This window comes from Scophthalmus maximus, chromosome 22 (assembly GCF_022379125.1).
Source record: "Scophthalmus maximus strain ysfricsl-2021 chromosome 22, ASM2237912v1, whole genome shotgun sequence".
NCBI classification, from domain to species: Eukaryota; Metazoa; Chordata; class Actinopteri; order Pleuronectiformes; family Scophthalmidae; genus Scophthalmus; species Scophthalmus maximus.
The window spans coordinates 7435777-7450000 of record NC_061536.1 but is presented as its reverse complement, the minus strand read 5'-3'; the positions used below and the strand labels follow the sequence as shown (position 1 = coordinate 7450000).

At 42.6% G+C, this 14224-nt stretch overlaps 1 protein-coding gene across 2 annotated transcripts in view; it reads left to right on the top strand.

Annotated features, from left to right (window-relative positions):
• Positions 1–13711, top strand: part of grhl2b (grainyhead-like transcription factor 2b) — a 14763-nt gene extending 1052 nt beyond the window's left edge. For both annotated transcript variants that reach the window (XM_035620584.2, XM_035620583.2), the window contains exons 2-16: positions 1154–1343; positions 1722–1789; positions 2682–3024; positions 3997–4055; positions 4274–4430; positions 4959–5070; positions 7545–7639; positions 10000–10158; positions 10794–10851; positions 11531–11670; positions 11927–11964; positions 12115–12206; positions 12348–12433; positions 12538–12602; positions 12713–13711. In XM_035620584.2, coding sequence (XP_035476477.1) covers positions 1278–1343; positions 1722–1789; positions 2682–3024; positions 3997–4055; positions 4274–4430; positions 4959–5070; positions 7545–7639; positions 10000–10158; positions 10794–10851; positions 11531–11670; positions 11927–11964; positions 12115–12206; positions 12348–12433; positions 12538–12602; positions 12713–12827 — 1653 coding nt within the window. In that variant the 5' untranslated portion in view covers positions 1154–1277 and the 3' untranslated portion in view covers positions 12828–13711. The remainder of the gene's footprint in view (positions 1–1153; positions 1344–1721; positions 1790–2681; positions 3025–3996; positions 4056–4273; positions 4431–4958; positions 5071–7544; positions 7640–9999; positions 10159–10793; positions 10852–11530; positions 11671–11926; positions 11965–12114; positions 12207–12347; positions 12434–12537; positions 12603–12712) is intronic.
• Positions 13712–14224: the final 513 nt, after the last annotated feature.

The following is a 14224-nucleotide window of genomic DNA, read 5'->3' as shown; positions in this document are numbered from 1 at the left end:
CTGGGACTCTGCAGTGTGTCGTCCCGCATCGGCGCTGCTGTGGAAACAACAGGTGTCTGCCTCTATTATGACACGCAGTGGTGATATTCAGTCAAAGATCCACCAGAGTAGAGTTGTTCAAATCGTAAACGCAACCCCCCCCCCCCCCCCCCCCCCCCCCCCCCCACACACACACACACACACAGGCACACACACAAACACATCATCTTGGGATTTTAGGGAAACAGGATCGGCATTTTTCACCATTTTATGGACCAAACAACTAATCGATTAATCGAGAAAAATAATCAACAGATTAATCGATAATGAAAAAACTGTAATAGTCTACTTTAAAAGGCGGACATGGTGGAACAGATTCATCCGGGGTGTTGTCAGTTGCTGCCTCTTCTCTACTATTGTTGATCTTGTTCTAAGCCGGTCTGCATCAGTGTGACATCAGAGACACAAATGTGTTTTATTTGGCAGGTAAACCTGGAAGGCAGCAGATAATGTCAATTCGAGAAACCACACTAGTAACACAAGTTATATAGATAACTATATAGTATAGATTTTCATAGTTTGAAAACTATGGCATTTGAATGCTTCCTGTTTGATGTCAAGAAAACAATGTCAGTTTGTTTCACACACACACACATTGTCCTAAACACAAGTAAATAAACACTGACGGGAATTGAACTTGAGGCTACAACACAATCACCGACTTGTTGGATGTCCGGCCGCTTTCATAAAGGTGTGACATTATATCGACGTCGTTCCTTTTCCGAGTCGCAGTTGAACAATTCAGAGCCTCCTGTGATCGGCTGAGTTCAAATAGACGTTGTGACAACACTGCTTGTTTAACTGGTCTGTGATGTCGACTCAAGTGGGCCTAAAGAGAACAATCCCTGCACACTCACAAGACATGCACCAAAATCCCCACAGCTGCTATTATTTGCTATCTGTACTTTTTGATTGATTATTTAACGTAGAAAAATCAAAAATCGAAATTCTTCTTTTTCAACCAGCAGGCCACAAAAAAGGACTTATTTTAAATATGTAAATGATGATGTAGCTTTTGATGAGCTAGAAACCTGTAGACCTCTACATGATAACACCTATTTGCACGTGGTCACTTTTGAATTGAAAGTGTTTTTTTCCCCCGTGTGTCTGTCAGTAAACGTCTGGTGGTGGTGGTCCCCAACGAGAGCTCCTTCCCCGCGGTGCGTCGGGCCTACACCAGCGAGGACGAGGCATGGCGGTCGTACCTGGAGAACCCGCTGACCGCCGCCACCAAGGCCATGATGAGCATCAACGGGGACGAGGACAGCGCCAACGCCCTGGGCCTCCTCTATGACTACTACAAGGTTCAGAGACATCGTTGAAAAATGAACCAAAATGTATATCTGAAACGCCAATATGAAGTGAGCAAGACGTTGGTCATGTTCAGACAAATATAGTTGGCAGATAATTTCCAATTCAAACTGATCATGTAAAACTCTTAATACGCTTGCAAGCATTTGTTAGTGCCAGTTCATGAAATGTATTCTTTGTGCAAAAATACGTTGTGAAGGACCTGAAACAAACAAAGTGTTTTGTACTTAAATCACTCATGGGATACGTTCTGACCAAATGAAACCTTCATAAAGAGAAAGGCGTGAAGTGAAAAGCTAGAGGACATAGTTTCCGTTTTTTTTTTTAATGATTTTGACCAACCAGTGACATCTTCCTTTTTCCCCTTCCAGGTGCCTAAAGAAAAGAGGCTCCTGCCAGTTCCCAAAGTTGTTGAAATGACAGAGGAGCAGGACAAGAGGTGAGTCCAGGTTGCACATGTTCGGACAGAGAGACAGAAGGGGGGGGGGGGGGGGGGTGAAGACCTTTCCAGCTGTGTGGGGAGTTAAATCCTTGGAGCTCAGTAACTGTAGTATTTTGTCATGTTCCACTTGCGGTTTATAGGATTACATATACGACAGTGTAATACGAAATAGCTCAGGACTAAAAAGAATTCCCATAACATTATCGAGATAACAAGACATGACAAGCACTTTGTGTGCGTGTGGGCAAATTTCACAGCTGAGTGAGTTTTGTGTCTCTTTCATCACTGAATTAAAGAAGCACTGGATGGACTGAGGCCGGTAAAAAAAAAAGAAAGACGTAATGATATAAATCTTTTTCTATGCTGTTGAATAAGAAATAAACTAAAAATGTAACTAATCTGTAGTTGGTGAAACATCGCTTGAAATGGGAGACATCCAATTTTACAATCGGACGATTGAATAATCCTCATAGAGGAACACGTCAACCAATGTGTTTGTCACAACAAGGGACTTCACTTAGACAGAGGAATTAGACACATTAGCCCTCGGCTACTCAAACAATAGGTGTTTGTAGGAGTAGTTCATTGCTGGTTTTGATCTTTGAATTGGATTCGTTGACAAGAAGGAAAGTTTCGTATGAATTTGTCGTATGTTGCTAATCACTTTCACGATGAGGTAGGAGAGAAGGCTTTGATAGGTATCAGTTTGTATTAACTTCCAGAAGTAGTTAAATGACGTGATTGAAGTCCGTTTGCTCAGTGGATTTCGCTTCATGACAACCCTCACTTGTTTGAAATCGAAATGTATCCGATACCCAAATTGCATGAAGTTGGACTCAAAACAAAAGTTAAAAAATATGAATCAGTTTTAATCCCTCTGTTTGTTTAGGTCGACGTTGCAGAGCAACCCCGGCGAGGTGGAGACGGTGGACAATCGCGTTCAGGTCCTCAAATCTGTCCCCGTCAACCTGTCGCTGAGCACAGAGCAGCAGGAGACCAAGCGGGAGCAGTTCAGCAGCTCCACGGGGGCCGGCGCGGTGAAGGCCGAGGTGTACACGTCCGTGTTCACGGCGCCGGGGCCGGGGCTTCACTACAGGGGGGAAGCAGAGGAGTCGGCGAGGGTGATCTACGAACAGAGTCCGTATGAGGTGACCACCGTCAGCCACAGCTCGTATGGGAAAGGGGACCAGCAGAGTCCGCCTGACAGCCCGTACCAGGAGGAGAGAAATGGGGTGAGAAAAGACGCCGGCGACGACAGAGGCACTGTGTCATTACTGTGACGGGAAAATACACAAGAAAAACTGTGTTTCTTAACCTGATGATGACGTCTCTTATCCCATTAAATATTGAATGGTTTTACTCTTTCAGCCCTATGAAAGTTGTTAAAATAAACAATTTCCCAACAAAGGGAAAATGACTTTGACGTCACTCATAGAAATTGCCAGCCAAAAACGTGGTTGTCACACCCTCACACACTATTGCTGTTGAAAATAACTACTGTTCTTCGCGTTTTTTGAGTCAAATTTATCCGTTTTTTACATGTTATTATATTGCCGCAGATACCTGTCCAAATATTGACATTGTAATAACAGATAAATGGCTTAGTGTCGTGTCAGTTAAGGTGTAAGACACACCAATGTTGGGCAATCAAAAATAGAGAAATCCAACAAAAAAGGTCAGCGGCCCAAATGCAACGATATGTTTGACTGTAAGAAAAGAGCTCACCTTCCTTTTTTTCTTTTACTGGAATTTTTTTTTCCGCAGATTTCTATTACTTTTATTTTCTCCATCGTCACACACAGATCGAAGCACAGTTGAAAGTACAGTCGGTGCGAAAAGGAACCGTGGGAAATGTCGGAAGGCAGCAACAGTTTGTGCTGGGTGGAGTTGTCGTCTCATGGCACGTTAAGACAGAGAGATGTTTAATTAAGATTCCCCGAGTCCAAAGGTTCCGTCACCTGAACAAGAATTAACAAGTGGTTGTTCAGGGCTTTTTTTTTTGTTGTTTTTTTTCTGTGAGCGTGAAGACACCATTGCCATTCTGATCTATTCAAATGACAACACTCCTGCTGAATATACAGGTGTTTTTTTAAGTTCTCATTTACAGCATTGTTTGACCAGTTCCTCACAGGGAAACATTACTTTGTTACATTGGGCCCAAATAATTTCCTCGTTCTGTTTTTTTTTCCCCCCACTCTCAACAGAAGTACCACACACCTTCCTCTCTGGCCACAGACGACTTCTTATTTCATCAGGAGAGAGTGTAAGTCGCGGAAAAAATGCAAAGACCCAGCCATCTTGTCATTGCAGCACAAATATCAATATATATGTTATACGGTGCAAATGCTCAAATGGGACATTTTGAAAACAAAATTGTGACTGGGAAGCGATTCAGGAAGTGTGTTTTTGTTATTTCTAATCACACGTCATTCTTTGTGTGTGTGTGTGTGTGTGTGTGTGTGTGTGTGTGTGTGTGTTCAGTGACAGCTTCCGGTACACGCTGGACGCCACTCGTTCGCTGCGTCAGAAGCAGGGCGAGGGCCCGATGACCTACCTGAACAAAGGCCAGTTCTATGCCGTGACACTCAACGAGCTCAGCGCCAACAACCGTCTCCGTCACCCCACCAGCAAAGTGCGGGTGAGCGAGTCCTTTCAGTCTCTCAGTCGTTTTGTCCCTCACCCTATTTTTCAATATGGTCTTATTGCTCCAGATTCAGTATTTAACTGCTTTGTCACGCCTCCAGTCAGCCCAGATAAAGCTGTAGTTCATATACACTATGTAAACATTAGGTTCTTAATGGTGTAATTTAAATCTGCAAATGTGCAAACCTTTAGACTGCAAGTTTATAAAACCTCCTATAGAATCAATATTTTTTCACACTATAGATAGATTAGATGACTACATGTATGTGAAAGAGGTCGTTTATCATCAAACTAATGATAATTCTGCGGCTCCCTTTAGCTCTACTGAGCATCTTAGCGTCTTTGAGCTCATTGTTTTCCTTTTACAATCTCAGTGTCAAGGCTTTCATGAGCACTCTTTTCTGACTATGGTTGGGGATTCTTTAAAACTTGTCTGATTGTTGATGTTTTTGTCGAATCAGTTTCATCAAAATTGCAGACTTCTGCTGCAGCGTTCATCTTGACTTTTTTCTTCTTTTTTAAGAGCGTGATCATGGTGGTGTTCAGTGAGGATAAGAATCGAGATGAGCAGCTTAAATACTGGAAGTACTGGCACTCGCGGCAGCACACGGCCAAACAGAGAGTCCTGGACATCGGTAAGACTTTTATGTGCCCAGCTCCTTCTTTAAAAAAAGGTCCCTGTTCATACTGTATATCCACAACGGCAAAGTCGGAACAGTGAACACATGGAATAAAAGACAGTGACAGATTTATGTTATTGCAAATGCTGGAATGTACCCGGCTGATAAACAAGGCATGACCAATGTGAGAGCAAACAAGCCCCCACCCAACTGTCTGCCTGAGGGTTGTTCAGTTGGCCACCATCTTCCACCATGAGACAGGCGGCTGGGCCGCCCTAAACACACGCGCAGGCCCACACACACACGCACGCACACACACACACACACACACACACACACACACACACACACACGCCCGAATGTCTTAAAGTCTACGAAATCCAAACCAACAGGGTAAACTTTCTCTCTCGCAGCGTTTCCCACGTTGTGTGTGTGGGTGTGTGTGGGTGTGTGTGTGTGTGTGTGTGTGTGTGTGTGCGCACGTGCCGATTGGCAGCCTTACTGTTTTATTCTTAACATTTGACCTTTGTCTGCCGGTGCTTTCTTCGGTTGATGGATTTGAATGTGAACCAATCTTTGTTACGCCTCGTGGAATGAGTGTGTGAGAAGCTTGTAGGCAGTTTGCGTTTTGACAAGCTTGGGCCTGCTACCAGAGGCAGAGACTCAGAGGTATGTGGGAGACTTGGGGTGGATGGGATGCACACACACACACACACACACACACACACACACACACACACACACACACACTTATATACGGCTTGTTGGAACAGGGAGTGGAATGCTAGCCACACTGTTTCCTTGGCTGGTCTTGGTCTGTTGAAAGGAATTCTTGCCCAATTTAGGTTTAGATCTTTTATATTGTATATTTACTTGAACCAAAACAAATTCTTATCAGCTTATAATTCAAACACATCTTTATACATAATAGAACAGTCGTTTCCAACCTGTCAGAAGATGAGGTTTAGATTGTGAGATGATACTGTGTCTGTTTGTCTGTCGCAGAGATGACTTGGATTAAACTTGACAAATTGGTTGGGGACATGCACCTTTTCTTTTTTTTCTTTTTTCACACATAATCTGTCAACGGTCAAGGTCACAGCATGGTATCAAAGTTTTAGCCTCATGCAAATGAATGGGAAATACATTTAAGACAAGAGATTTTGGGAAAAATGTTGGAAACCGCTACGGTGTAAATGCAAAGATGCAGTTATCAAAGGAAAGTTTTCTATAATCTGACCCTTGAATCAATGCCTTTGCCGTCAAACATCATGTCCGACGTCGTTGTGTCCTGATTTGAAGGTGCAGTATAGTTTTTGATGACTTTTCCATATAGCTGCCGCCAGTCGCCCTTGTTGTGTTATCTTTTCCAAGCATGGTTTGTTTTGGCATCCTGTTTGGCATTTGCCAGTGTGATGAGTCTGTGTTTGCACCAGTGTTTGTGTGTGTGTGTGTGAGTGAGTGGCATTGCAAAGGGGGGGGGGGGTGTCCATTCAAATAGTTCTGCAGGTCAGATGACAGACCACCCTCTCCAGCCTTCTCCTCAGATCCGCGATCGGCCTGTAGCTGGATGCAGCCTGTAACCTGACGCTGTCCAGAGAGCTGATTTGAATAGCGTTGGAGGGTTTATCAGGGTTGGGGGTGGGGGAGAGGTCCCATGAATGGATCATTTGAATGGGGGTTATTTAGCGCGGGGGGGGGCATTGGCAGATAGGCATGTTGCTGCCTGTCCTGCTGCTTCGTGCACCTGCTAAAGAGCCAGGAAGTGTCGCCGCTGCAAAGGCAGTACAGAATGATGGACGAGTGGATGATGCGCTGAGACGTCACGAGCAGAGGTGCTGCTGATTTTTAATAAGCTGCAAAAAATATATATCACATATCTTCTCAATCTCAATTTTTTGAGGCAGTCCCTCTTTCCAAATAATCATCTCACACAAGGAGTTATAGAAAGTTGCCATTAAACAAACAGTCATCAGATATTCCCGAAAATGCTACGTATGTACTGAACTGAATACACGCCAATTCAACTTTATAGTGACATTATGTTCTGTGGGTCTGATCACAGTCACTGCACTTTCCACTGGATGTCTTTTCATCAATTGCGGATCCTGCCTGTTCCAGAGCATACCAGTGTAGATCGATGCCTTATTTTTACGGCCCTCCAGTGCGCTCACCTGACTGTCTCTCTCTCAGCCCTCTGAGCCAAAATAGCCTCCTGTGTTTCCTCTCGCTGCCTTTGAAGCCCGAGAGTTTGTTTGCTCAAGCAGATAAGGGTATATCTTATAAAATTGAAGCGTGCCATTTGATTGCTTATCTTAAACGAACAATGGGCTACCTGCTTGTGTCATTTATTGGCCAATTTGTGTTGTATATACAGGGATTCCTTTTTTTCTTGTGTGCAGATATTCGCCAAAATTGTATGTTTGAGAATGAACCTTTTGGGTTTTTGTGATCCCAGAACTAAATCAGCTCCCTGCTTGTCTTCCCAGCCGATTACAAGGAGAGCTTCAACACAATTGGAAACATCGAAGAAATCGCCTACAATGCCATCTCCTTCACCTGGGATGTGAACGAAGAGGCCAAGGTACGGAACACAAATATTGCGTTCGTCATATTCCCAGGAACAGGTTTGCTCTGGAGGTGTGTTGCAGATGAGGAAAAAGCAGTGGGACAGGTTTTTCTTTTTTTTGTGCTGATTCAGGTGTTGGCAAACAAATGCACTCACTTGACAAATTAACTGTCTTCCGACTGTGATGCAAGCTCGCGCGCCTGTCGACATCACAAACACTGAAGCGCTCACTGAAACACTCGTGTATAGGAAGTCGGCAAAAATGTTGTTGTAACAGAAGAATGCAAATCTTGAAGCAGTTTCTTCGCAAGAAATCTCGTGCTGTCGATGGTCCGGCCGGCGGGTAGCGTTGTGTACTTTTCCAACTGTTTGTCTTCTTTTGTCTGTGTGTAGCCCACTCCTTTGTGGCCACTCCTTAAATGAAGCCCTGTCACTGTTTGAACTCCAAAGGCCCCCAAGGGCCACCACACTCCAATCCCGGTCCCCACCCTCTGTTGTTTGTTTTGCCCTCATTTCTGTGTGAATGCGAGTGACTGTGTGTGACTGTGTGTGACTGTGTGTGTGTGTGTGTGTGTGTGTGTGTGTGTGTGTGTGTGTGTGTGTGTGTGTGTGTGTGTGTGTGTGTGTCTGTGTGTGTTAGTGTGCCTCTTTCATTCTAATAGCAGCCTGGGGACAAAGACGTTGCTGGAGGAAATCCAAGCGCACGTCTCTGAGCCAATATTGACTCTTTTTTTCTCTCGCGTTCATTCTCTATCCCTCTCTTTCTCTTAATTCGTGTGACTATTAAGCTTGAATACCTGTTGCGGCGCAGGAACAGGTGTAACAGCCAGGCAGTTTAGTGGTCATGCTTCTACCTGGAGTAGGTTAAAAAAGAAAAGAAGTGAAAGAGATATTGAAAATCTCTCCTTGAATTTCTTCAAATAAAAACAAAAGTTTTTGGCAAAGTGTCAGAATAAATAGGATACCTGAAAGAGATAGTTGGAGTTGGTTTTGGCGCAATATGATGCTTTTTCAGTACTAATACAAACGTGTGCAGGTCCATGTTATGTCTGAAAGTGTGAAAAAGTAGAGCTTGTTTACAAGTTATATATTCCATTGTTAGGGATGAGTGTGAACAGTAGACACCTCAAACGAAGATAGATTAGAAAGTGGAGAAAAGAGAGCTCTTTCAAACTACAAACTAAAGTCAAGCTTTCTATCACAAGCCATTTATCAGGACCACACACACGTTCTTGGCAAATAAATGGGAAACGCAGTTCACAATACGTGTAGTCACCCAGATCTTCTTTATCAGGAAAACACACAACTCCAACACAGACACACAAGAAATCAAAATAATAGCAATACATATGTTATTAATAAAAGGGAGGGAAATGTTTGCACAATTGTCAGGAAATCCCACATTAAGTGCAGTATGTAGAACAGTTAAATTCAGGTGAGGACCCGAAGTTTTATCTTCACAGACTTTGCTCTAATCTCTCCCTTTTTTCCAAATAGACTTTACTGCACATTTATACTTTAAAACATCAAAACAAAACAATAAACGAGTCACGGTGCCAAAAGGTTGGTTAACCACCGGTCTAAATACTTGTACTCAGTGTGCCGAGTCTAGTTTCGAGGCTTTCCCCATGGCTGCCGTGGCTGATAGAGTTTTTATGGTTCAAGTTAATGACCAACCTCCTTGGCTCGTGTTGCAGAGTGGATTGATATTCAAAAACAAAACCCAGAGACGTGTGGCGATACGTGGTGTTAAGATTTGTTAAAGGCCAGAGGAAGAAATGCAGAAACACGTTGACATCATCGTGTTACAAGAAACTCGACGGTGAGTTTAGCAAAGGATCAGTTCAAACAAATCACAGAAAGAAAGCATCTTCTCTTTAAGATCGAGAACTATGTAACCATGCAGTTACACGTAGTCTTGATATCAATCTACCAGGACTCGGAGATTATCTAAGCATTCAGCCGAGCGCAGCGGAGGTGAAAGGAATTTAGTTTTTGCTGCTCAAAGAATTTAAATACTCACAAGACGGAAGACGCAACGTCCAACTTGCTTGAAATGAATCACAGTGTAACCCCTGTGAAAGTATTCATCAGGTGTTCAGTCTTGAAATACAGACTTTAAAGGATGCACCATGTGTCTCTGAATGAAATAGGGAGTCATGCTTGCAAATGATAAACATTCTTCAACTGAAAAACACCCACGAAACACAGACTTGGCTGTTTTCGTTTTGTTTGCAGAGCCACGATGTTCAATGAACGGCTACTGTTTGCACTTCTATATAATATATTTCATTCACGCAGGCAAGTAAAAGAAGGAGGAAACAAAAGAAGGCGTAAACCGTTTCCCCACTCCCATCTCTGTGTCCCCCCGGCAGATTTTCATCACAGTCAACTGTCTGAGTACGGACTTCTCCTCTCAGAAAGGGGTCAAGGGTCTTCCTCTGATGATCCAGATCGACACGTACAGCTACAACAACCGCAGCAACAAGCCGCTGCACCGGGCGTACTCGCAGATCAAGGTCTTCTGTGACAAGGTGAGGAAGCACTCGCTCTGCGTCAGTCGTGAGGATCCGGTGTGGAAATGCTTTAATCATTTTGTCAGTGAATAATTTAGGAATGAGTAAGCTTTTATTGAGTTACTGCTCTCTGTCTATATTTTTGAACTAGATTCAAATGTGTCATCTCAAAGGACCCTAACCCTATATCCAAAACTGGGTTTTGTTATAATTTTTTATTTTAATTTCAAAATTTAAATAAAAACGTACCCAACAACAACAAAAGCAACACAATACTGGGAACAATGTCCAAGTTCCTGTTTTCAACAAAAACACCAAACTCGACTCATTGTGTGTGATGATGGAGTTTGAATTTTGACCCCGTCTTGTCAATGTCCAATCAGAGGGCAGACTTTCAAGATGGACGGTATTACACGATTAGACTGTCAATCAATTATTGCTTTCTTCAGTCTTTGCCATAAAATGACACATGTGAGTGCTCTACTTTGAATTATAGATGTGTTGCAGATGTAAGCATGCAGAGTAAGTGGTGGCGTGAGGGAGGTCAATAATGACTTCACTCCTCCCTCTAGTGGTCTCACCTGCACAGTGAATCTCCAGACAGCTGAACGACCATTTCCACAGTATTTTCTTTTTGTGTTTTTTCCCCTCAGGGAGCAGAGAGGAAGATAAGGGACGAGGAGAGAAAACTGTTCCGCAAGAAGTCAAAAGGTTTGAGCCGCGTGGGAATTCAGTTTCCTGTCAAAATTTTGTCTATGTGCAATTTGAGGTCTAGAAAGTTAGAAAAAGTTCAAATGAAATCGCTTACAAATACATATCTTCTTCCTGTAAACGAGTAGAACGAGAAGGCATTCTTTTGGTGTTCAATCAAATCACACGGCGGATGGCTGTAAATGCTATGAATTGATTATTAATAAACACTCTTCACTTACAAAACATTTGGGCCTGATTTTAAAATGTACGTATTTTCATTACATATAATATTTCCATCCATCTGGATTACACAGGTTTGACATAACTAGTGATAGTTAATACTTAATGTGGATTCAAACAAATAGGCTTACAACATTGAAATCATTTGGATTTATTGATTATTAAAGTATAAAATCTGTTTTTTGTGTATTTAAAAAACAATGGGATTATTAGAACTATTACATAAACTATTACATAAATTGTTACTTGTTGACAAACTTGCATCAAATTGTTAATTAGTTTGTTTATGTTAAATCTATGTAAACCAAAATGGATGGACAATGTAAAGGCCATTAAAATACATCAATCTCAATATGACCTAAATATTTTTGTGTTTCCTCTTTCTTTTCTTTTTTTTTTTTTGCTGTATAAATGTAACTGGGTTTTTTTCAAAGTATTCTTCTCCGCTCATCTCCAGGGAAGGATGGAGGTGTGGGTGTGATATCTGCGCCCAAAAAGTCCGACGCCACCTATTTCAAGACCATGACGGACCTGGAGTCTCAGCCCGTGCTCTTCATCCCTGATGTTCACTTTGGCAACCTGCAGAGGGCCGGACAGGTACGTCGTCGCCTCCTCCTCCGCACACATCACGTCATCTTCTCCGTGAACGAGAGTGAAAGAACCAGTTTTCTGTCAGCTGAGTTCAGCTGCTGAAAGGTGAAACTGGAATTTAGTATCAGAATGACCTGATAGCTGCAATTCAGCTCCAGACCGAAACACTCGACAAGTTTTCCTGGTTTTAGAAACCATCCATTAGAGTTGATTTCTGATTATATTTTCTGTTTGTTTGATTTGTTCATTCCTTCATTTCCAGGTGTTTACCTTCAACACGGAGGAGATTGAGAGAGAAGGGTGAGTGTGCATCTTCATTTACAACCGGTCATACAAATATAAAGTATGCAAAATAAGTCGGGTACAGATACCGACGTCATTCAGAGGAAGCACACGTTGCCGCATATGCAAAGAGAGAATGCATGTGACATGTTTGTTTTTGTTTTCCAGGGGCGTGCTGGTGAAGAGGATGTTCAGGCCGTCGGATGAAGATCTGTGTCCGTCCCCTCACAAACAGATCAAAGAGGAGACGCACAAGAGAGGTACCAAGATGGCCGCTTCGCTTCCGTCAGCTGAGAAATATCCGCCTTGAAATGAGAGACTGCAAACGAAACAAAGGTGTATGACATATCATAAACCAATATTGTAGCTAATATAAACTTATTCTCCTTTTTCCTCTGCAGTGCTGTTGTACGTGAGGAAGGAGACTGACGAGGTGTTTGACGCGCTGATGCTGAAGTCTCCCACGCTCCGAGGCCTGATGGATGCTGTGAGTGAACACCTATCTTTCATTGGACACGTGAGAGAGCTGTCAAGAGCTCTCAACACAGGAGAGCGCCGTGCTTACGGACTGTTTTCATTTGTCACTCGTAGATATCAGAGAAATACGGCGTGCCCACGGAGAGGATAACCAAAGTGTATAAGAAAAGTAAAAAAGGGTGAGTGGAATGAGGAAATAAATGCCTGACTTTCAATTCCAATTTTGGTACCTTTCAATTATGCACGTGTGAAACTTGGCGTGTCTCTTTTTGTTGTGGCTTTGTGCCAGGATCCTGGTGAACATGGACGACAACATCATCGAGCACTACTCCAACGAAGACACCTTCATCCTCAACATCGAGAGCCACACGGACACCTACAAGGTCACGCTGACGGAGATCTGACGGCCTCGTCGGCAAACCCCGGGATGGGCGGCGGGGACGAGACAAAAAAAAGAGACGCTGTGACTGGTTGGTGGGCTGGAATCTACGAGGCTGCTATTGACTGGCTTGATAAGCTGACTGACACCGGAGACAGTCGGTTCGCGTCGGTCTGAAACGCACCGGATCCTTCTCCGGCACTGTTACACAAAGAAGCAAGTCGTATTTTCAGTGCAGGAGGACAATGGTGTAGATTTTTTTTAAAAGGACATTATAGAGTTTCATATTCACTGGTTATATGTACGTCCTCATTGTACTCCTCCTCTGTGTTGTAAGGTGAAACAACCAACCCATGTCCTCCATTTTTTTCCTAAATGTTTTATTGTATATAAGAATTTGTATGTTTATTCTCATTCTGTACAGTGTGTTTTTGCGATTTTTGCCAAACAACACATCAGGAGCAGCCTCACGATGATGTACTGTATGTAGCCACAGCTCGAAATAGTCGGCCCTAAGTAAATTAGCAGCCTCTTTGCATGCCGGCCTTTGCTTTTGTTAAATGTATTATTATTTATTAATGCTTTTGATGAAAACCTTTGCATTTCCTTGACGAGTTTTCCCGAGAATTTCAAGTACTTTTTCATTTCAGTGACTTTTCTCTCGAAGTCACCCTCAGACGAGATACTCAATGAGATGGTAAATGGTGTATCTCTATTTTCCAGCCAAGTTGTAAAGATTTATGTTAACTAATAGCCAAAGTTTTTGTTTGTAGGGCTTTAAAATGACATTGTAATGGGTCAAAAAAAAAGGAACGCGGTAGACAAACTCTGAGGGTTGACACATGGCACTTGCGTCTGTCCCATGTGCTTGGCTGTGTTGAATAATGAATAAAGATATAATTAATGTCATTTTTATTTGGTCAACCAAGACATGAGTCTACAGCCACGCAAGCCCAACAAACTGGATCAGCTAGAAAGTTGTCATTGCATTCATTTTGTGCATTTTAAGGCTACTGCGAATTTCACGCCAACACAAATTTCAATATTCTGTTTAGTCAAACCTTTCGCTCTTTTAGATAGAAATGTGGCTACGGCTTCATTAGTTATCAAATTGAAGATGTCTATTCATTAAATAAAATATTTTTCAATTAGAAGGAAAGCTCAAGGACTAGGTAGGTCATTTTAAAACAAATGTCAAAAAGATTCTGGTCTCAATTTTCACCATGCAGCTATTAGTTGAGCCAGCATGCTAACATTTGACATTTGACATTGGACAAAATAAAATTTGGATAATTTTAATAATCAATTAAAAGTTGGAAGCCAACGTTAAGGGATCACCAGAGACATTTGTCTTCATCCTCTGGATGGATACAATACTGTGTTTTTCTTTTTTCATGACCGTTGGTCCAAATGTCATGGCAA